The sequence below is a fragment of the Nanorana parkeri genome, unplaced genomic scaffold, assembly GCF_000935625.1.
Source record: "Nanorana parkeri isolate BGI_ZX_2015 unplaced genomic scaffold, ASM93562v1 scaffold791, whole genome shotgun sequence".
NCBI lineage: Eukaryota > Metazoa > Chordata > Amphibia > Anura > Dicroglossidae > Nanorana > Nanorana parkeri.
In genome coordinates this window covers 77,244-98,935 of record NW_017307059.1, presented here as the reverse complement: position 1 = coordinate 98,935, position 21,692 = coordinate 77,244, and the positions used below count along the sequence as shown (strand labels likewise).

The window sequence follows — 21,692 nt, the reverse complement described above, 5'->3', positions numbered from 1 at the left end:
TTGCAGCCAAATTGGGATAAAACCTATTTTATTTTTGCCACATGTTCCTATTCACATAGCATTAGCTAATAACAATATTTTAAAAATGCTTCTTGCAGTTTAAATTGCTTTTGCTTGAGTTGGGGTTTTAAGGGTTAACATTTCTACAAATGTATCATTCTTTGGAATGTTAGGAGAGGCTGTGAGGGGTCTGAGGTGGTTTGTCCATTCTATGTAAAAGTAAGTGAATGAGAGAAACACAATCCTCAAATTTTAGACCTAAGCCTTTCCATTAGGACAGGTCACAGTAAGGGTTTGGAGAAAATCCTGGAATCGGCCATCTTGCCTGCTTTAACAAAACACCTTAAAAGATAAGAGATATTGGGGGGGAATTTATCAAAACTGGAGCAGACAAAATCTGAAGCAGTTGACCAGGGCAACCAATCAGCTTCTCTTTTCAGTTTGTTCAGTTAAGATTTGAAAATGAAAGAAAGAAGCTGATTGGTTGCCATGCACAGCTGCTCCAGATTTTGTCTGCTCCAGTTTTGATAAATTCGCCTAATTGTTTTTTCTTTTTTTTCTTTATGCTGCATAAATAGGATCACATAACAAACATACAGAGGGGTTTTCTCAAATTTTACTACAAAAGTGGAAATACACTTTAAAATACACTCTGTAATCGTATATGTTAATGACATCTTTCTAGAAATGTTCTGTAATTAAACCAGTCACATTGAGAACTCTACCCCTACGGCTGTTCAAACTTCAATCAAAAGTAGGATGCCCAACAACAAATTACAGTGGTACCTCAGTTGACGAACTTAATTTGTTCCACGAACCAAAATCAAACTGTGATCAGACCGCGCGAATATGGCTGTAGTTGTGTTCGTCACCTGACGCGGAGTTTGCGAGCGGAAGCAACATTTTGCCAAACTTCCTGTTCACGAACCGAATTGTTCGTGAACAGAAGCGTTCGTGAACCGAGGTACCACTGTATCCTGAAAATAACTTGTACTCCCATGAACCTGATTCGCCATTACCGCTATGCTGAGAAGATGTAGGAATTTTTTGCACATCAAGCTTTTAGCTAATGCTTACACACTACTTGATCTAGTCATCTAAGAGAACATCTCCCAAATGCATGAAAACTTAAAATACCTTAACCAGATTGCCAAGCATAGCTGTCAAAGCTCCCAAATATATATAAGAAAGTCTGTTTCCTAAACTAGATTTCTACCCATAGCTGGTAATGAGCTCATAGGATACATGATATGTGGCCAGTTCTTACCTGTATGTAGGAAGTGTCTGCAAAGTCCAAGGTAAAGAACGCCTCCTATAGTATGAAAATATAGAAGAAGAAGTTCTAGTTCTATCTGGTGATGTGGAACGTACTACAGGTTCTTTAAGTTTAGGTATGTGTAGATAAGTTGGCTTCAGTGCATCTTCATTAATCCAGCATGCAGCCTCCAGCTGCTGAAGGGTTTTCTTTGCTTCTAAGAGTTTTTGCTTTTTTACAATCCTGTCTAGCTGAAATTTCACTCTTTTCCTCCTGATATTTCGCTCAGCCCTCCGAAGTGAGCATTTGCGCAGAAGTTCCAGCTGCAACAGCTGCTTTCTGTTCAGCTCCTCTGGGGATGGCTGGATTTCAGTTTGTACACAGTTCTGTATTTCAACCTCTGCATATGTTTTGAACTCGGTTTGTACTGCAGATTCCTTTCTTTGTTGACAGACTGCTGTCAGCCGCTGCGTCTCTTTCAGAAGCCACTGCTGGTCTGCAATCAAATAGAAAACACATCCTGATATAGTATATCTTATAAACATTTACAAACAATCAAAATCAGGTCTCATTGTCTAAAAATCAAACAGACTGTTAGTTTAGAAACAGAAAGACAGATTCAGATGCATAGCTGCCCAATCCTTGCACCAAGTTCAGCCTAGTCACTGTAGAACCCCATAGACTCCAATAAAGGTTGGGGAGATAGTCCCATAGAAGTCTAAAGAGTCATACAGCGCATGTTCAGACAGCGAGATGAAAGGTCTGGCTGGCCGGAGGTAAAAAGTGTGGCGGGATGCGCCTGGACTTGTGCAAGAACTAGGTAGATATGCAGCTAAGGTAGAGAATGGGTTTAGATGAGCTTGGTGTCGGGGGGTTGCAAAAAGAGTGAGGAAACTTTCGGAAAACTATCCTTATCCTTTAAGGAACTGCCTAAAAATGTATAAATATTTTTTTTGCAAATGGCCCAAGGTAATATGTTATCCTTTAGTTGGAAAGAGGTGATTTATTGCCCATGAGCTTTGACCTAACTATTCGTATCCTAATCTGAGAATCTACGAAAGGTTCATCTTCAATAAGCATCGCCAAATTTTGAATAAATCAGCCAAGCCAACATGACTACCCCCCTTTTCAATCAATGTGATTAAAATATGTGGGTATTTGCATGCCAGGGCAGTGCAATTGAAGTTTGATTTTAATACTAATAGCCCCCTTAGTGATCTGATACTGATAAATTAGTTTTCAATGCAGATGATTGAAGATCAATATGAGACAGCCATGCATTGTAATTCAAGATGTGGGGCATAAGAAACATTTTAGGAGGAGCTAGTTGTAATGGTGTCTCTGGTGTTTATAGATGAAATACATTGCTTATGTTCTTACTTTCTTCTATTTGCTGATTGATCAGCGTCTGTTCCTGTTCCAGTTCATTCTCTCCCTTCACCTGTGCAACCCGGATCTGCCTTTTCAAATCTTCCACATATCTCTGCTGCTCTTCCACTTGTTGCTGACAAGAAGATTCCAGATCTTTTATTCGTTGCTGACAATCCTCAGACACTATCTCTGAACTGTTGATAAACAAAAGAGAGGTATTAAGAACTTCCTTGCTGCTGCATAGCTCTGTTTGTAAAAATCAATAAATGCAGAGCTAATACTTGTAGTGAGAAATGAACAGTTCTGGAGATCATCCCTCAACTTAAAAGGTCAATTCCACCTTTGAATAGAGTTTTAAAAAAAAATATTTAATCACTGTTATAAACACAGCATGGATCTCAGAGTTAGGAATGCTGTGCCCATACACAAGTTAATTAAATATTTTGTTAGGCCTAATATGGTGTACATTACTCAGGTCCATAAATATGCTTATTACTAATACATTTGTGTATCTAAGGCAAACATTGTTCCCTTAGTTTTCTAAAGAGTGATGAGAGGATGAAACCTCTGCCATATTATTATGATGTAGCTGCATGTTGCATTACCTGTGGGACCAACATTTGATAATATATCTAAAATAACTTTAGTCCTTTTAGCTCCAGACATTCCTAAAGTGGCCTTACCAACAAGCCCTGATGAAGTGGGGAGGGGGAATATATGAAGGAGTGTGAAGGACACAGATGACAAAAAAAAACACCAAAAAACTGACATGGGCTTTAATGCTTCCCTATTCTATGTACATTTAAAAACAAAATAGCTTTAGATATACCTTACATTTTACCTTTCCTGTTTCCACCTTCAATAAGACCTCCCAAAAATCTGGAACGGAGATTACTCACTTTGATCATTACTGAGGAATGCAGTTACCACTAAGCTAGCTATCCCCTCCAGCCTATAGGAACAGTAACAAACGAGACCACAAAGATGCTGATTCACTCCCTTGTTATCTGTCGCCTCAACTATTACTATTCCCTCATCTTTGGCTTACCTGTGCACAGGTTTTCCCCACTTCAGTCTATCATGAATACTGCTGACAGATTTTCTCACCTTACCAACCTTCAGTGGCCACCACCCCTCTCTGCCAATCCCTCCACTGGCCTTCACTCGTTCAACACATGAAATCCAAAATACTGGATTCCTTCACAGCTTTTTCTTTCCACTGAAAATCCCTACAGCAATCTGCCCAACTATCTCCTTCTCTGTCCACTTTTAGGACACCCATGAAAACTCATTTCTTTAGGGAAGTATATTCCGCCTTCACCTAAAATCTGAACTTTTACTTTTTCCATCAACTCATCCCTCACAGTCATCACCCCTTGTATTACTTGCCCTTCCCTTTTCGATTTTAAACTCCCACAAGCAGGACCCTCCAAACCCTCCTGGATTGAATTAACCCTTTCGCTACCAAGCCATCCAGTATTGCTGCGTTGCTACCGTTTGTAATCCCCCAAACCATATATTTTCTGAAAGCACAGGCCCAGTAGAATAAAAAGATGGTGCTACTAAATTTGTAGGCCCTGCGATAATTGTGCAAATGTTTCTCAAATTCATATTAAACCGATAAAAATACACAATTCAATTGATAAAGCGCACTAAAATCAGTATCAGTGCACAAAAAACAAATACTTTTCCGACTAAATCTAAAATTGTATATTAAGTTAATAAATAACAAATCTTTGTAAATTTTAAATTGCGCCTTTTTGCGAAATGCTAAAAAAAAATGAAGGAATGCAAAAAGTACTGTGTCCCCAGTTATTTACAAACATTGCAGAGGTCAGATGAGCATTCCAGTGTTTGCTCTGCACAGAGGATTGGTAAATATTGCACATATTTACCGATCCTCCCGCTCAGCCATCCAACCCACTCGGCACACACGATCACAGAGCCGCCAGCGATCCAGGATGTGACAGCCGGCGACTCTGATCTCCTTACGGCTCAGTCATCCTGAACTTGCAGCTGCCTCCTCCGCAGGGATCCGAGGAGAAACAGATCCCAGCCTGGAGAGGCTCCAGGCAGGGAGGAGAGGCTACAGATGCAAGCAAGGGGGTGCCCAGAATTTTTGTTTATAGCTGTCGGCAGTTGCAGATGACAGCTATTAATTTAAAGTGGACCGTCAAGGAAACATTTCTGATATAAGTTCATGGTTGCTAAAGCGACCATGGACTTATAGCAGCACGGTAAAAGGCTCCAACCTATGGCATACTGACGTGGCCAGCTGGAAACAGTTGTGTTCCGCCGTGTGCCATACGTTGGTGGCAGGGAAAGGGTTTAATTAGTAACTGTACTGTCTCCTTTTATTTTGTAAAGAACTGTTAGCAGTATATAAATCCTGAATACTATTAACAATAGTAACAAGTGCAACTATTGTGTATATGGAGGTCAGTTTATATTCCTGATCCCCATGATTTGCTATCTGTTTTTTAATGCTTGAACCATTGCCACACTCTATTCCTATTCCAGGAACCCTGTCCCTTTTTTATGCAGCATACAGTAATGTCTCTAGTTACTGCGAAGCAGCAAATTGTGGACATTGTGAACAAATGAGCGCATTATGCTGAGTCAACAACTGTTTCTGATAACAGAAAAGGGCCAGAATGTAGATCCACTGCACTTTTCCCTGCATTAGTTTATAACAATGACATTCCTGGCAAAGAGGATTAACAGTTAATTGATAATTTATTTAGTACAGATAACGATGATGAAAGTAATCCGATCCTAAACATCAATATAAACCAAACAAACCTCAATGGCCCTACGTGGAATCCGTCAGTGCCAAATACATAATTCAGGTATGCAATAACCTAACACAACATTACAGTGTACTTGTAGCTAAACAATAAAGGCCATCATTGTGGACTGGACAACACAACCTCTACAGCAGAAGGTACTATAGTCTGGCAGCAAGCATTCAGCTGATCTAGGCATGCATATATGACGGTCCATTTCATCTATACCTGTTTCTCCTAGACAATATTATGGATTAATATCACAAATTTGAAAAACTAATTCAGCATGCATGCAGTTACATTTGTGAGCAAAACAAAAAAACTGACTGGTGTTATATTTTACCCCATACATTTGAAGGGTAATTTCACTTTTCAAACATGCAAGCTAATTTAAATACAATTATTAAATGTTAGTAAAAAGTAGGAATGTCCCGATACCGATACTAGTATTGGTATCAGGCCCAATACAGGGCATTTTCACGAGTACTTGTACTCGTAAAAATGTCCCAATACTAAAAGGCCAATACCGGCCCTTTACATTTTTAAGCAAGTTCGGCTGTCTGAGTTCCCACTCTTGCTGGGAACCTCAGGCAGCTGTCTTTGATGGTGCTGGTCCGGCCGCACATTGCTTCCTCCTCCTTCCTGGCGCCAGCACAGCACAGGACAGCTCCACACCCAACAGTAAAGCCCTGGAGCCCGGCACAAGCCCAGATCCCACCCTTTCAGCCCTGTAGTGCCCAGCAGCCGCATGCAGAACCCTGGAGAATCCGGCAGCCACCTGTACAGCCCTGGTGAGACCCGCACGCAGCCCTGGTGAGACCGCAGACAGCCCTGTATAATCATGGATAGAGGTCTCCAAATCTCAGCAATCCATGATTGCTGGCTGCCATTCTCCATTGCTGAATAATCATTGGATTTGTAGCCCTCTATAGCGGTTGCCATTCTCCATTGCTGTATAATCATGGGTTGAGTTACAGTTCTTCATAATTATAAAGAAACTGCCCTAAAATCATTAGTCTGTATTGTTTTAGAAAAAATTTCACATGTCCCTTTAAGAAAAGTATCGGTAATTGGTATCGGCAAGTACCTGAGGGAAAGTCGTCAACAAATGGTATCAGGAGATCATAGTAAAAAGGATTTTGGAAAGCTATAACTTGTATTAAGTGCTGCAGGGTAGCCTGAGTCGTATCAGCCAAAGCAGTTTAGTGAAGTCACCCCCAGTCCTCTATTCCACCCAATCTGACACTCCTCTAGCACCTAACCCAAGACTCCTAAACTCAATGCCGATTTAAAAGGAACCTGTCAAAATAGAAATAAATGAATTCACACTGCTGATTTGTTTTTGAAGGTGCATGCTGGGATGCTGTCATCCTTATTCCTCTTCTGCTGTTTAATGCATCATCTACTTTTTTTTATCTGCTCCTTCTCATATCATATGTCAGTGGTAGGAGCTGGCACAAAAAGAGAACACTGACAGGATGGGTACAAAGAACATGTTATTTCAGTTTAATTTACAGATCTATAAAGATTCGTAATTAAGAAAACTATAGCAACAATGTTTTCGACTAGAAGTATAATTGAACAAAATGAAAGGACCAGTTTGTGTTTATGGCTGATAAATGAAAAGGATAAGACAAACAATCAATTTTAGCTTTTAAAATACCAATTAGTTCAGCCACAAATGTATAGCAGATCCTACTTGCTTTCGCCCGAAGTTGGCATTAATAATAGTTTACATGAGTCTGCTCTGAGCACAAGCAAAGGCATACAGACAAAACAAGAACTTGTGCCCCATGCATAAGCACATCTTGAGGTTACAAAACGAAGGACAGAGGCAGTGAACTATAAAGAGGCCTGAGAAATGTATTAAACAATAAACACTGTTTATTGTTTCTGAATTTATACTTGTCAAATATATTTAAATTTTTTGTGCCAACGCAAAACATTACAAAAGCTAACATATCAGAAAACAGAATTTAATCTCTCTGATCTGCTCCATATTAAAAAACACCAAATTAAATGATTAGATAGTAAACTTAGAGAACAGCCTTTGTAAGGTGATGCTGCTGCATTTATTTAATAAAGCAAGAGATACAATGATCTTACCTTTCTCTGTATTAGGCAAGCTCCAGTTTTGCAGGAAAAAAAAAGAAGAAATCAGAGTGTAATTCCATTTGCTACTCTGCTTTGCAAGAAAAATCCCACAGTGATTTATACGGAGGAAATGTCTTCATCCAAACATGCTCTCAGCCAGGACACACACTCCAATGCCGAGGCCCGCCCAGGCTGGTGCAGGGGTTTGGCTGGAAGCAGTCGACTCTACAGCATAATGCAGCTTTCTGTTACTATAGTAGCTCAGCATCGAGAACGAGGGAATGAACTGACAGGATTCTGGGAATCATCTACTTATTGCAAGGGAGTCCTGACACTTATATCATTAGCTTGTGATAAAGACAGGTAGAGAAAACACATTAGAAATGTTGTCTTTGTCACAGATCCCACAGCAGCTAGAAGGCCAACATACACATATACTGTATAATGTTATCACTGTGACATGCTAGCTAATTGAAGCCTTGCCATTTAAAGGGAAACTAAACTCTATTTTTAGTGAGCACATATGTTGAGTTATTATTGCAGCATAGTGCAGTAAATTGTGATGTGACTTTCACATTTTAACAAGCTTGATCTTCCAGGGTTTGCTTATAGCATTAAATGTAGAGCTTTGTAGATTTTTTAAAAGGTATTTTTTATTGATTTTTAAAATAACAATATAAATTAAAATAACACGATTTAAATTGTAAAACTGTTTCTACATACAGAATGGTATCTGAAGGTTAAGTTGTCGAATACCTTGGGGGTGCTAGAGGTGGATTTTTTTTTTTTATATTTCTTTTTATATTACCTGGAGTTGTGACTAGTTTTGATTGATATATGCCAATGTTTCAATGTTCATAGAGGTCTTATAGAGTATCATTATCTTATGTATCTTACTTTTGTACTTATAACTATTGGATAACAGAGCTTCATCTTTGTGTTATTGTGAAAAACTTTAATGAACTTTGTTTTTAAAAAAAACCAAAAACACAACATAACATAACAAGCAAGAATCAGGTAAGTTACAAACAACAGCAACACCGATAAGAGTTGTCTCACCACAAAGGAAAATAAGCAGAATCAATGATTCTTGTACATTTACCATTATGCATGCAAAACATAAAAAGTAGCGGCCAGAAAGTGAATGAAGATCATGTTAAATCAACCGTTGTGTTGGTAGAAGATAACCAGGGACCCCAAATACGTTCAAATAGCTGGGGCCTAGCTCTCTGCTCGTAGGTTATCCTATAGAGGGGAAGAGACAGATTTATAATGCATTTCCAACAACTCAAGAAAGGAGCCTGTGGGCTGTTCCACACCAAAAGAATAAAGGCATAAAAAAGGAGGATACGTAGAAGACGTTGAGCCCCAGAATCCAACGGAAGCTCACTCAGCAAACCAAGGAGACAAAACGAAGGATTGCACACATTGGGAAGGCCTAGATTAATCCAATCCAAAAATTCAGTAACTGCCGACCCGAAGGCACGAATAAGTGAGCAGGACCAAAAGGAGTAAAAGAAGTCTGCTCTCTCTCCACACCACTTAAAGCAATGCGGAGAGGAGCGGATACACATGGAACATAAAAGCGATGGGGTGTAGTACACCTGGGAGCTTTGTAGATTAGTTTAGTGTGATTACTCTGTCTTTCTCAAGAGATTTAAATGTTATGTATAATCTTTTTCTTTTATTTGCTTCAATACTCAACTTCAGACTGCAGCTGTCAATTCAGTAATACCTTTTTTGCCACTAGATGCTGACAGTCTTCCAGGTTGAATGAGGTATTACTGAATTGACAGCTAAGGTCATTCAACCCACATCAATATATTTTCCCAGAAAACTTTTTTTCATGCTCTATAACATCACAATGTTACAAATACAAATGAAAAAGAAGGAAATAATTGCTGCCTTCCTCACAACAAAGCACTTTCTAAAATATGTCACGGGTATATTCTATATTCTCTACAAAACAAGCAATTTATGGAAATGACAAGCTGCTATGATGACAATGCACAATATTTGGCACAGTATGTCCATTATGGTTCATGAACTGAGTGTACCATATTATATCACTGAATATGTCTAACAACTCTATAGCTTCTGCTCAGAGTAGTTTTTATGATGATAAGGTATGGTATGGGAAAAACACTGGTAACAATTCCTAAGCAAAATATGCAGGTAATGTAATTCTAGATGGCACAAAACATACCTGGTGTTGAAGATGAGAGAATTCTCTTCGGAAGAATAATCTCCAGACAGGTCCAGCCAGTCCAGGGAAGAGTCACCCACAAAGGATGCCTGGCTGTCCTACAAAAGGAAAGAACCAGTATTTAAAGTAACATTAAAATGAGTAGAATTCTTGTAAAAAGTGTCTCATGTAATTGTGTCTAAAGAGCATTACTACATTACTAATGGGTCTCAAAGAAGAGCTAAAATACCAACTAATCAGTATCTGCCTTTCATTTACAAATCTGCAGTGGAGGAATGATTATAGGTCATAGTGTAGGGTGATGTTATCACATTTTATAATTAGTACAATACAACATTTCTGGGTTTATTTTGTTACACTGGATGATGTCACTAAATGCACGTAAATTTGAAAAATGTATTTCTAAGACCTGTATATCATCACTACTTGGGCAGCTTTTTGGTTTTTGATGAGCTTCGACCAGGCACACCTTTCCTTCTCCATCTTCCCTACATGTCCTTTCTCTACATCCTGTCTTTTTCTTTATATGTAGGTATGGGAACACCTGTTTCTCTATTAAGATAATATGTCATCCCTATTGCTACCATTATTGGGCCCCATTCACTTGGTTTGCAGTTGTCTTTTTTAATGTGTCTTCACTGACTGCTTGCCTATATGGTGGAATTGCACTGCGTGGGGATCAGGTAGTCCTATGCCATTTTGTGTATATTTTTTTATATGTTAGTACAAAAAGCTTAATGCATTTTGTTCTTTAAAAAATCTAAAAATTGAATTTAGTGCCATGATCAAAAATGGAGGCAGAACACCATATAAAGAGATTATGCATACAGTTACATATTTTATAATTTTCCAGTCATTCTTAAACTTACAGATCTCATTTGCCTCAGGACAGCGGCCTCTGCTGGGTGGTTAAATCGAAATCTATGAGACTTCCCTAAAACAATTACAGCTCCTAAAGAGAAAAAGGGCATAATGCATTATGTACTATGACTTCATATTAAAAAAATAACAACACATTGTACAATACATATTATTTCCTTCTAAGAGCAAATTCCCCGATTAGAAAATCATAGAGTCATGTTATGTGTCTTATAATTTGAATTTCTGTGTCCTGCATAAAACCTCTCTGCTGTGTTACTGTGATTCTATAAAGGTTCCTACAGCCTATTGTGAGACTATATAATATCCATTGCAGATTGCATTGCATTGGGGAGTGACAAAAGGGCCTTCTAAAAGTCTGACGCTTGCATAATAGATTTTAAAATCAATGGACATTGACATTGAGCTTTTTACTATAACAGTAATTATGGTTAGAATTTTGGTTTCTATTAAAGTTTTATTGAAGTCAAGGGGTTTGTTACAACAAACATAAAACAGACATATCAAACTTCAATGCACTAAAGAAAACGCAAGCTCTTACTTTTAGTTGTTCAGTTAACACTAGTGCATTAGGTTTACAGATCTTTTTACACAAGTTTTATTTTCCTGAAACATATATAAACTGAGAAGGACAAAAGTGCAACAGAAACCATATATAATGTTAATTCTCATGTCCACACTTTACTTTTTTAGTGGGTTTAATAATTCTGCTTTTTTTCTATGAACATGCATATGCCACTTTCTACAGATCTTTGGTATATGCACAGTATATACTTAACACAAGTAACAAAGTATGTACCATAAGATTTGTGGTGGCTTTTCACATGAAATCAGCATTTGATCACCGCATATAACAAAAACAAAATAAGCATATAGTGTAACTGTGCCAGGAAGTGTGTATAGGGAAATGCATACTGTGACTGTATGTAATTCTGTAATTCAAATACACCCTATGATAAAAAAGACACCAAAAGTCCGGTACCTGGAGTAATCCACATTGTGAGAGTAAACAGACATGTGCACAACTACTAAAGCATGGAACAATGACAATGCATGCAGCTATAAACCAATATTTAAAGATCCCTGTAGGCAGCACACAATTTTGATGGCACTGTCCCTTTAACATTTACTAATTAGCTTTCTGTTTGAATGCATTCTCCTTCCTACTTCTCTGGCATTAGCTGTTATGCTTGGCAGCAAGGAGGTCGCTAGTAATTCCTAGAGTGCACAGTAAGCTGAGATTAATAGAAAATGTCTTTACAAATTACTGCTTTGATTACTGTATTCTGACTAATTGTCGGGGGAAATTACATAGTAAGTAGAAATAGGAAATACATCTAATAAAATATAAAAATATAAATATAAAGAAAGGTATCATTGCATACTGCAATACTCTGTTTTGTTTTTTTACAACATATACACAGTAGGGATGCATCAATACCGGTTTTTCGGTATCGAGCACCGATATTTTTTTTTTTAGTACTCGCACTGTGCCCTGATTATCAGAAAGTCGGGCAGCGGATCATGACCTGTCGCCCAGCTTCCTGATTTCCTGTGGAGCCGATGTTCTAGCTAAAGAACACAAGCTTCAGAGGCTGCCTAACCGATCAGGAACTCGAGAGGCGAGTCATGAGGTGCCGTCCGGCTTCCTGATTGGCTAGGAAGCCGGCTTCACTTGTTTCTAGGCAGCATGGACAATCAGGAAGCCAGGGACACGAGTCATGACGTGCCGCACAGCTTCCTAATTTTGATTGGTTAGGAAGCCAGGCTGCTTAGCAACATGTGAAGCCGGCTACCTAGCCAACCAGGAAGCAGGTCATAACCCACCGCCAGTTTACTGATTGGAAAGGAAGCTGGCTACATGCTCCCATGGCACTGCCGGTCAAAGGGAGATCTCCCTCTGACCGGAAGTTCCGGTTTCAGAGGCAAGTATGGGAGCATTTGGGCGAGTAAGAGTACTCACCCAAATACCAATACTATATACACACACACACACACACACATATCTAAGTTACTACCATGACAGTAATTATTATTTCAGATTTTAAATATTTAGAAACAGAGTAATGGATGTCAGGAAACTTAGCTACTCTACTCTTGCAATGATGATGTTGTTTATGTAATCGCATGGTGGCCATTTATAGGGAGATTCTTTGTACAAAACTCACTAAAGATTTAACAAACACGAATGACGATTTTAACATTCTAAGCAATAAATGATCAGAATTGGAGAAATACATTCTCTGCAGGATTTGTTTTTGTGAAACTTACCAACACAAGCAACCATTTGGTGTACATGGAAATGTCAACCTAAAACTGCTACCTCCCAAAGGACCTGTGTTCATAAATATTGACCAGTATCCTTAAGAGTAACATGAATTTTACATGACGTGAATTTTAAGTCACTAGTTAAAATGATTACATTACATAATGTAAATATATTAAACCTAAGTGAAAAAGCAGTCAATGACGTATGGCCCATGTCTGTTCTAGTTAATGACATCAGGACATTATTAGTAGATAAATACCAAATGCAGAAGTGACTGACACTGGTCATTTCTTTAATGCTCTCATGGTTACTATTTAGGCGCTGCTGTCCATTAATAAGCCTATGACCTGTCATGGCCATTCGATATGTGTTTGCAAGTGAGAGTTCAAATTGCCAATATAAATAATAAACTTCTCCCAGATTGCAAAAAATTAAAACTACTTTTGCAGCTTGACAATACATACTATCTATAAAAAAAATAGCTCACAGAGGGACTATCACCTGGGTTAGGTGGGAAACTTATGACTGTCATGGGTTCTCAGTGAGTGCAATGAAAATGGGTAGCCCTATTGTAGTATTTCTCTGCATGTGACTTTAGGTGTTGCTGTAGCTGAAGTTGCTGACTGTAGTGGTGAAAATAACATTTACATAAGGTGAACTACTCATGGAGGACTGAAGTAAGCAGTTAGTGTATTGCTGAACAATCTGATAAGATGCTGAAAATGCTATCTATGAAAACTTAGCCTACCAGAACATAACTGCACTGACTTGAGGCATATTTTCAGCCTTAAGCTCCATTCACACCAGATCCATTAGCATCTGTTTTTCAAGGGATGCCAACGCAAGAACATCTGAACATGAATAGGTGTGAGTGGGATCAATTCACACCAGTCCATTGCGTTGCACTGCCCTCCGCTGCAAAAAAGAAAAGAGCAGAATCTACTTTTTTTCAGAGGAAAGCAACACAACGGACTGGTGTAAACTGCTAACTCATGTCAATAGAAGGCAGAACCAATACCTTATATAGCTTAGTGTAAATATCTAGTGCAAAGTAACGCAACAGATGTCAAAGGACTATGCAAACTCAAGTCACTGTACCTCTATTGACTCGTTTGTGGCTCGGTTTCCAGTGTAAATGCACCCCTAAAGTTAACATGCATGGCAAAAGCAACAAGTTGACCTAAATTTTGCATTCTCCTGCATACTCCCTGCCAGAAGCCAAGAGAATAAGCCCTGTGCAAGCTGAAAGTCAACCCTAGGAGGAGCTTACACAGGGCTGAGGACTCTCTTTCTCCCATGTAACAGCGCTAGGTGCCTGAATGGTCAAGCAGCAGCTCTGTAATGAGAGATGATGGAGAGTGAGTCACATGCTCCCCATAGCCAGAACTAAGAGTTTCTCTTAATTCCTGGAGGCAGAAATTAGAGAAAAGAGAGTAAAGGGAAGATGAGGTGAAAACAAAGTGCCAACCTTGGGAGAGGCGACAGACATCCGTGACTTCTTGCCCATTGACTGTGCATAGAGCTCCTGAGACTGGCCGCAGTTCCACAACTCCAAAATTGTTCTCGATTACACAGTGATCCTGCTCAGTGCATTCAGCCTGCAACACTAACAGCCAAAAAGCAAGGTCAGCACATTTATGTATATCGGTCACCAACATAAGCAGCCATTCATTTTTTTGTCTGTTTAAGACCACCACAGGCCTATAGTCCCCCAAAGAAAAGAAAATATTAAACAAACAGGTTTAGGTTCACCAACTTTTTATTGGATGACATGCAACATTCATTTGTGAACAATGAAAATTTGAAATGTGTGATGGAGACTGTCTTTGCCCTCTTCTGGGCAGGTACAACAATTAATAATTCTTCACTACATGCACTGAAGCTTTCTGCACCAGCCACCAGGATGTGCATAGAGCTGTGGTTTAGCAGGGGAAGGGGCAGGGCTCTACATCACCAACATTTCTGCATCCCAATTAAAGGCTTCTCACCATTTCCTTGATGCTTGGAGTTCAAGCTGCTCTACATCAGGAGCTGCCAGTGTTGCCTGTATTCTCCCTCCCCAGATTTTTACTGGCTTACCATGCCTTGTTCTACCCCATGTCTCTGTGTGGAGGCAGCCATCATGGCAGAGGCAGGGATTTTGCATCCTCACATCAGATCCTCCAGTAAGGAGAACAGTGAGCAGCACAGAAGTGACATCACAAAATCTCACTCCAAATCTCCTGAGACCAGCAGTCAGAGCAATAGTAACTTAGATCTCCCACTACATAGATACAGCTATGAGTCTAAAGGCACAGGAGTGTCTAGTCACTGCCAGAAAATGCTATGAACTCAAGACAAAAGGCAGATTTTTCAGGGTACTGCTTGGTTCCAATCAACATTTCTAGATGTTCCCTTTGAAATGTCTAGAAAAAACATTTAGGCTACCCCACCTCTACAATGTAGTAAGCACCCCTTCAAGGTATGGGACTATTGTACTATAAATCTCCAACTGGCATGTAATCTAGACTGAATAAATGGACACAATTACACAGCATCCTAGAATACAATTACAAGATTAATCACATCTACAGTTTTGGTTTATTGATGTAATGCTGCAGCAACCAAGCAATGATCATAACACGTTATTCGTTAGGCTGCGATTGCTGGCATACATTCTAAATAAAAAGAAAATAGTACATACAATTCTACAGCTCTGCAACCAGCCACACTAAAATCAGGACCAGTAAATACTAGCTATTGTTATCATTTAAATGGAGTCAACATATTTTGCCACACGATCCCTTTAAATCTGCATAACACTGGCAATTAAAGCAGCTAAAATACTGAACTGTCTGGAAATGGGTCATGCATAAACAGTGTGTTTCTTACCAATATCGTGATCGCCCTTCCCAATGTTCGTTGTTCCCTCCTAGACAAACACAGAATAAAAAAAATTGAAGCAGTCAATGAATTAAATGGACAGAATAGAGGACAGATTTGCACCTCAAACACAGACACCTCGGTGAGCACAGCACAACTAGAAGTGCAAAGCCTTTGTCTAAACACACACAATGTGGAACACAAGGCAATCCATTTTACCTTCTCAGGAATAGCAAGACAGCAGAGTCTAATGAATGCTAAGCAGAAATGACAAGAAAAGCCTCATCTATGAGCCGGGGAGAGCAGGAACGGAGAAAGAGAGAGAAATGGAGGGAGAAAGAGGTTAGTATGCTGTATAAAATATTTTCCTGCTTCCTAGCTTTAACAACAAATCCTGTGACAGCCTGTGACAGGGGGTTCAGGACGAGTCCCCAGATATACAGGGCTCATTGTTCTTAATATGAAGAGCCTGAATTGTGACATGGAGGAAATCTAAATGGTAAAAGACGAATGGACTAAATTCAGTATTAACAAGCCAATTGCTTGTTTAAGTTGTCATTTTTCCTTTGAATCCAATAAAGTGTCTCATACATATTTATAGAAAATGCAATTATCTCGAAAAACAGTTTTTGGATTTATATCAAGCCACATATACCCAATGAACTTGGCATTTACAAAGACTTGGCTATATAATTTACTGATGCTGTCACTATTATTATAACCTTGATTGTAACCAGCACACACATCCAGATGTTATCGATTGTAGTCCTGCAGTGTTGGGGTCCTGGGCTTAATACTAACCAATACATTATCTGCATGGAGTTTGTATGCTCTCCTAGGGTGGCTCTAGGTACTTCAGGTTACTTTCACAAAAAAATAAAAAAAACATGCTTCCTCGGGCTTAATTGGCTATACAAGAATGTATGACTGTCTTTACATAAATGCAAGCTACTCCATATCAGAGACCTCCAGTATGTGAGTGCTTTAAAGGCAAAGTCCACTTTGAGAAAAAATAATAAGTGCTCACTTCTTCATAAAAGAAAAAAAAATTGCATTTATTTTTATTTTTTTGGACTAGAACCAGTAAAGCATTGTACCTGCGCACTCTTCCTCCCATCAATGGCTGTACCTCGGTACGGACATTTAGTAACACAGATGAGGAAAGAATGAATGTCACCGTACTTGTATTCCATGGAGAACTACAAGTCCCTTTGCTGCAGTGGCTGATGGGACTTGGAAATTCTCCATTCACAGATCCTGCCAAAAGATGCAGTTATGTGGGCGGAGCCATCACAGCCTTGGTGAATTAAAAAAACAGCAGCAGCCTGGAGATGAACCCCGCAATTCAGGTATGTGTGTGTGTGTGTGTGTGTGTGTGTGTGTGTGTGTGTGTGAGTTCGGTCTGACCACCAGATCTGACCACCTGAAAGGGTCTGCAAAATTCAGGTGATCTGACCACCTGAAAGGGTCTGCAAAATTCAGGTGATCTGACCACCTGAAAGGGTCTGCAAAATTTCCCAGTACAATATAACCTAACAGTCCACTGTGCGATTATAATAAAAATACCCCAGATCTTTGTTGTAAATAAGCACACTTAGATTTTATTTAACAGCTTAAAAGACAATTTAGACATTCCAAAAGATGTTTGTTTACTCTGTTGAACACTGTCATTTACCAGCTTAGTAACATTTCCAATAATTCAATAAGTGTCAGGGGCTAAACATGTGTAATCCACACTGGGCAACACATGGGAAGGGGGCAGAGGTTTCATCAGATTTGTTCATATATAGTTAAGAAAAAGGTGTATGCATTGGAATACACATTTACCTTTAGATGATAAATCACCACCCCGGTGCTAAGGATATCATCATCCATAGCAATGAGATGAGGTAAACCAGAATCAATGGTCACTCTAGCTTTCCCATGGTCGATGTCCACATTATATTGCTCCATAAGGGCTGCTTTATCAGTCCACTTGTCTGTCCAGTCTTTGGTGAGCTGCTCAATCTGTAAACACATAACAGTAAAATCAAGAAAACCTACAATAGATCAAGTGTTTCGAAATAAAAATGCTATCAATATCTGCGAATTAAGTTAACGGGTTGCAGTAATTTCACCTGATCTACTTTTTTTGCATATACGATTTGCCATAAAAAGGGTATATGATGCTAAATGGCTGTTAAGAAAGTCACTCTGGAAAATACAGAGTACCGAATGGGTTTGCATTTGAGACTAAAGTTTAATTTTTTCGGTACAGTTCCATCCTCCGACCCGAGAAATGTCTGATGTTGGGGCATGCATGCACAGATAACACGCAGGACCAGAATGGCCTCCTGCATTCAGTATGAAACAGCCTAACAGTATCGAACTAATGGTGTCATTGTCATCAAGGTTCTGTTAAGTATGTAAATCCTGGAGTCTGCTGTAGAAGAACCGGAAAGAATGACATGAAAGACACAATACTGTTTTGCAGGATGAGATGACTTAAATGCCATTATAGGGATATTTAGGCAGGTACACGGTATTGTCTTTATGGAAGCTTGCTTTGTCTACATTCGTATAAGTGATCAAGCCTAATCCACTTGATCACATGTCCTAGCACTTTGTAGTAATTTGTCTATTTTAGAGTGCGGAGTTCCAGGTATACCTATATAATGAGCTTACAACACTGACAATATTTAAATAAGTCCGGATATTCCACATTTCTTATTTATTTGTGAAGGATGCCGGGCATTACAGCAATATAAAAGCACAAAATGTTCACCTGCAGTAACACAAACTTAGGCACAATGCGGTTTTGTAATTTTTAGATAAGGATCTTTTTACGCCATGGGGGTTGATTTACTAAAGGCAAATAGGCCATTCACTTTGCAAGGGAATTTGCACATTGCAGGGCAAGTTTTCCTTAGCTTGGCAAATGTGGTGATATTTCACTTTACAAAGAATACCCAATTATGTGCAAGGAAAATAAAAAAAATAAAAAAAACTGTATTTTTGCTTGCAGATGATTGGGTGATGGAAGTCAGCAGAGCTTCACCTCATTCACTAAGCTAAGGGAAATGTCCCCTGCAAAGTGTAAATTCCCTTGCAAAGCGAACAGTCTATTTGCCTTCAGTAAATCAACTCCCAAGTCTGTTAAGCTGCATTTTTCTGCATACCACCAGCACATGTATGGTGCGAACAGAGCACATTGAAAGCAATTGCTTTCCGTGTGCCCTGAACACATCATGTATGGGCAGGGGTGTGCAAACAAAATGCAGGTCAAAAGACATGGTGTGAACAAGCCCTTAAAACAAGACAAAATCAGCAGATCTGTGAAATAAGACAGGGCTGACCTAAACTTTAAAATCAAAGCTTCCCTAAAAAACTCAACTTGAAAATAGTGAGAAAAAAATGCCTGCCAGTTACATAACAAAGGGAAGGAATTAATTTCATTAGGTACAGTGAGGTATTAAAGAGCACACTGCCATCTTCTGGATACGTAAAGCACATCAACAAGCAAAAATAAATAGTTTCAAAAACATTTACAACTTTACAAATATTACTTGACAAATCCTTTCCATGTGTCATGTGTCATACAAGTACAGGGTTAGATAGAATACAATTTATAAACCCACCTTTAATTCATTCTGTCGTACCAATTCCGTAATATTCCCATCTCGCTCCTCACTGAATGCAGGACTCGTAGTTCTCTGGCAAAAGAATGTATGAGGAAAATAAAACATTCACAATTCCATAGATAGATTATATGCACATAGGTATATTTGGATGTATGAACAAGCTTAACTTTCTATTATTATTATTATTATCGGTATTTATATAGCGCCGACAATTCACACAGTGCATATTCACATCAGTCCCTGCAATCAAGGAGCTTACACTCGAAGGTCCCTTATCTCACATGCATACATGGGCAATTTAGACAGGAGCCAATTAACCTCCCAGCCTGTCCTTGGAGTGTGGGAGGAAACCGGAGTACCCAGAGGAAACCCCCTATTGCACAGGGAGAACATGCAACCTCCTTGCAGATAGTGAACTGGCTGGGATTCGAACCAGGGATCCCCAATTGCTACAAGTCAGAAGCCCTACATTTCTAGATCAATAAGAGTCTAACATTACTTAAAAGAGAACTATGAGGTAATCTTTTTATCCCATAGTTCTCTTTAGGGTCACGGGAAGACGTATACTAACCTCCTCCCGTGACCCAAAGCTCAGTATATAGTGAGCTATTGCTCGCTGTATACTGAGTGCGCTGCAGCTGGGATGGATCCCAACAACACTGTCGAGATCCACCCCATTGGCTGAATGACAGTGGGCTCTGCCTATCTAAAGGCAGAGTCAGCTGTGCCCGCCGCCTCCCTGTCCGTTCCTCCAGTCAGCGCTGGAGGATAGAAGAGGGGAAGGGGGGATCCCTGTGGGGAGCGGTGACTAACCGTCACTGCTCTCTGCAGGGACATGATCGGGAAGTGAGCGAGGTATGTGTTCGCTCACTTCCTGATCAATAGAGCCGACGTGTGACATTGAAACTGTCACACGTCTGCTCTAACTATGAGGTTGAGTGTAAACCACTCACCTCGTAGTTCTCCTTAACTCTTGATCTTAAGGCTGACCTCATTGCTCCATTCAGTGCTTAGGTATTCAATTAAAAATTGAAATTTAAGTTTCCAACTTCCTTTAACCTACCTACCTAGGGGAGGGATTAACCTACCTTCCTTTAACCTACTTTGTGCATATAGACACAGCAATAGAACATGAGGCCACTCCACTGCTTCAAAATGCCTTGTGCTCATCCTCTGGTTTTCTGCCCACCAAATTCTGTGCCAATGTGCATTGTAGACATTCCAGTCTCAACCGCTTGGTTTTTGAAGGTACAAGCTTCAAGGCTGTTATCCACAGCTTTGCCTTCACTGATCTACAACAAACATATGCATACCAGGTGTCAAAACACATGACATACACATGCTTGTTCTGGGTTGGTAACCGCAAAGAATAAGGCTAGAATAGGAATTACAGTTTGAACCCTGCAGCTTAAAAAGGTCAGCTCCTCCCGCAGTCAGCTATGAGAGGATGGCAAAAAGATTTCGGTGACCGGGATCTCTTCACTAAACTTCTAAAAGTAAAAGTAAGATCACTAGTGACAAACGAAATTTGGAGGGAGACCCAGTTCAATATTCTACACAGGGCCTATGTACCCTTTTTCATGCCCGCACAGTCATCAATAACCCCCCATCATACGCTTTCGGTATGCCCAAAATGTGGAGCGGCACGCCCAACCTTGCATCACTGTTTTTGGGCATGTCCGCTGGTGTATGACTTTTGGAACCAAACTTTGACTTATGCGAGCACTATCATTTCCTGGAAACCTGCACTGGACCATGCACTATGTTTATTTGGGTACTTTGAGCAGTCCACCGGACCACTGGGTCAACATAACTGTAAAGGCTTGGATTGGCTACACATATGCCTGCTGGTGGCTAGGCGATGCTTAATGAGACACTGGAATGACCCCTTGACCCCTGAGGTTCAGGAACTCGTTAGGGACTTGAAACAATTGTTAGCCAAAGAGAGGTTAGACGCTGAAATGCATAAAGATAAGCAGACGTCATCCTTTTTCCGTAGATGGAAATATTTCATAACCAAATCACTATCACCCTTAGAAGTAACACACCTGGTACAACCTTTCCGCTATACTAAATGGTACTTGAAAGCAGACCTGTCAAATTCGTTGGGGAGTCTACGCTTAGACACGGTTTAAACCTTTGTACATGATTCAGGAATTCACAGCTCCCTACTATGAAACTATATAAAAAAAAATAAAAAAATTTGGGAGAATCCCAGGGGATAGTTATGTGGAAGGGCAATATGCGTAGTATAGAGTTCACAGATGTTATTATGAAAACTAGCCTTTAAGGATGTTGATGGATGTAAAGGGATGCGCAATATGTATGTAACTCAGTATTAATACTTTTA

At 39.6% G+C, this 21,692-nt stretch overlaps 1 protein-coding gene across 1 annotated transcript in view; it reads right to left on the bottom strand.

Annotated features, from left to right (window-relative positions):
- STARD9 (StAR related lipid transfer domain containing 9) overlaps nucleotides 1–21,692 on the bottom strand; it is a 117,705-nt gene that overhangs the window by 24,293 nt on the left and 71,720 nt on the right. Inside the window, exons 15-22 of the mRNA XM_018564877.1 lie at nucleotides 19,340–19,414; nucleotides 17,550–17,729; nucleotides 15,732–15,771; nucleotides 14,329–14,466; nucleotides 10,582–10,664; nucleotides 9,713–9,810; nucleotides 2,636–2,820; nucleotides 1,268–1,751 (exon numbers count right to left, since the gene is read on the bottom strand). Coding sequence (XP_018420379.1) covers nucleotides 1,268–1,751; nucleotides 2,636–2,820; nucleotides 9,713–9,810; nucleotides 10,582–10,664; nucleotides 14,329–14,466; nucleotides 15,732–15,771; nucleotides 17,550–17,729; nucleotides 19,340–19,414 — 1,283 coding nt within the window. The remainder of the gene's footprint in view (nucleotides 1–1,267; nucleotides 1,752–2,635; nucleotides 2,821–9,712; nucleotides 9,811–10,581; nucleotides 10,665–14,328; nucleotides 14,467–15,731; nucleotides 15,772–17,549; nucleotides 17,730–19,339; nucleotides 19,415–21,692) is intronic.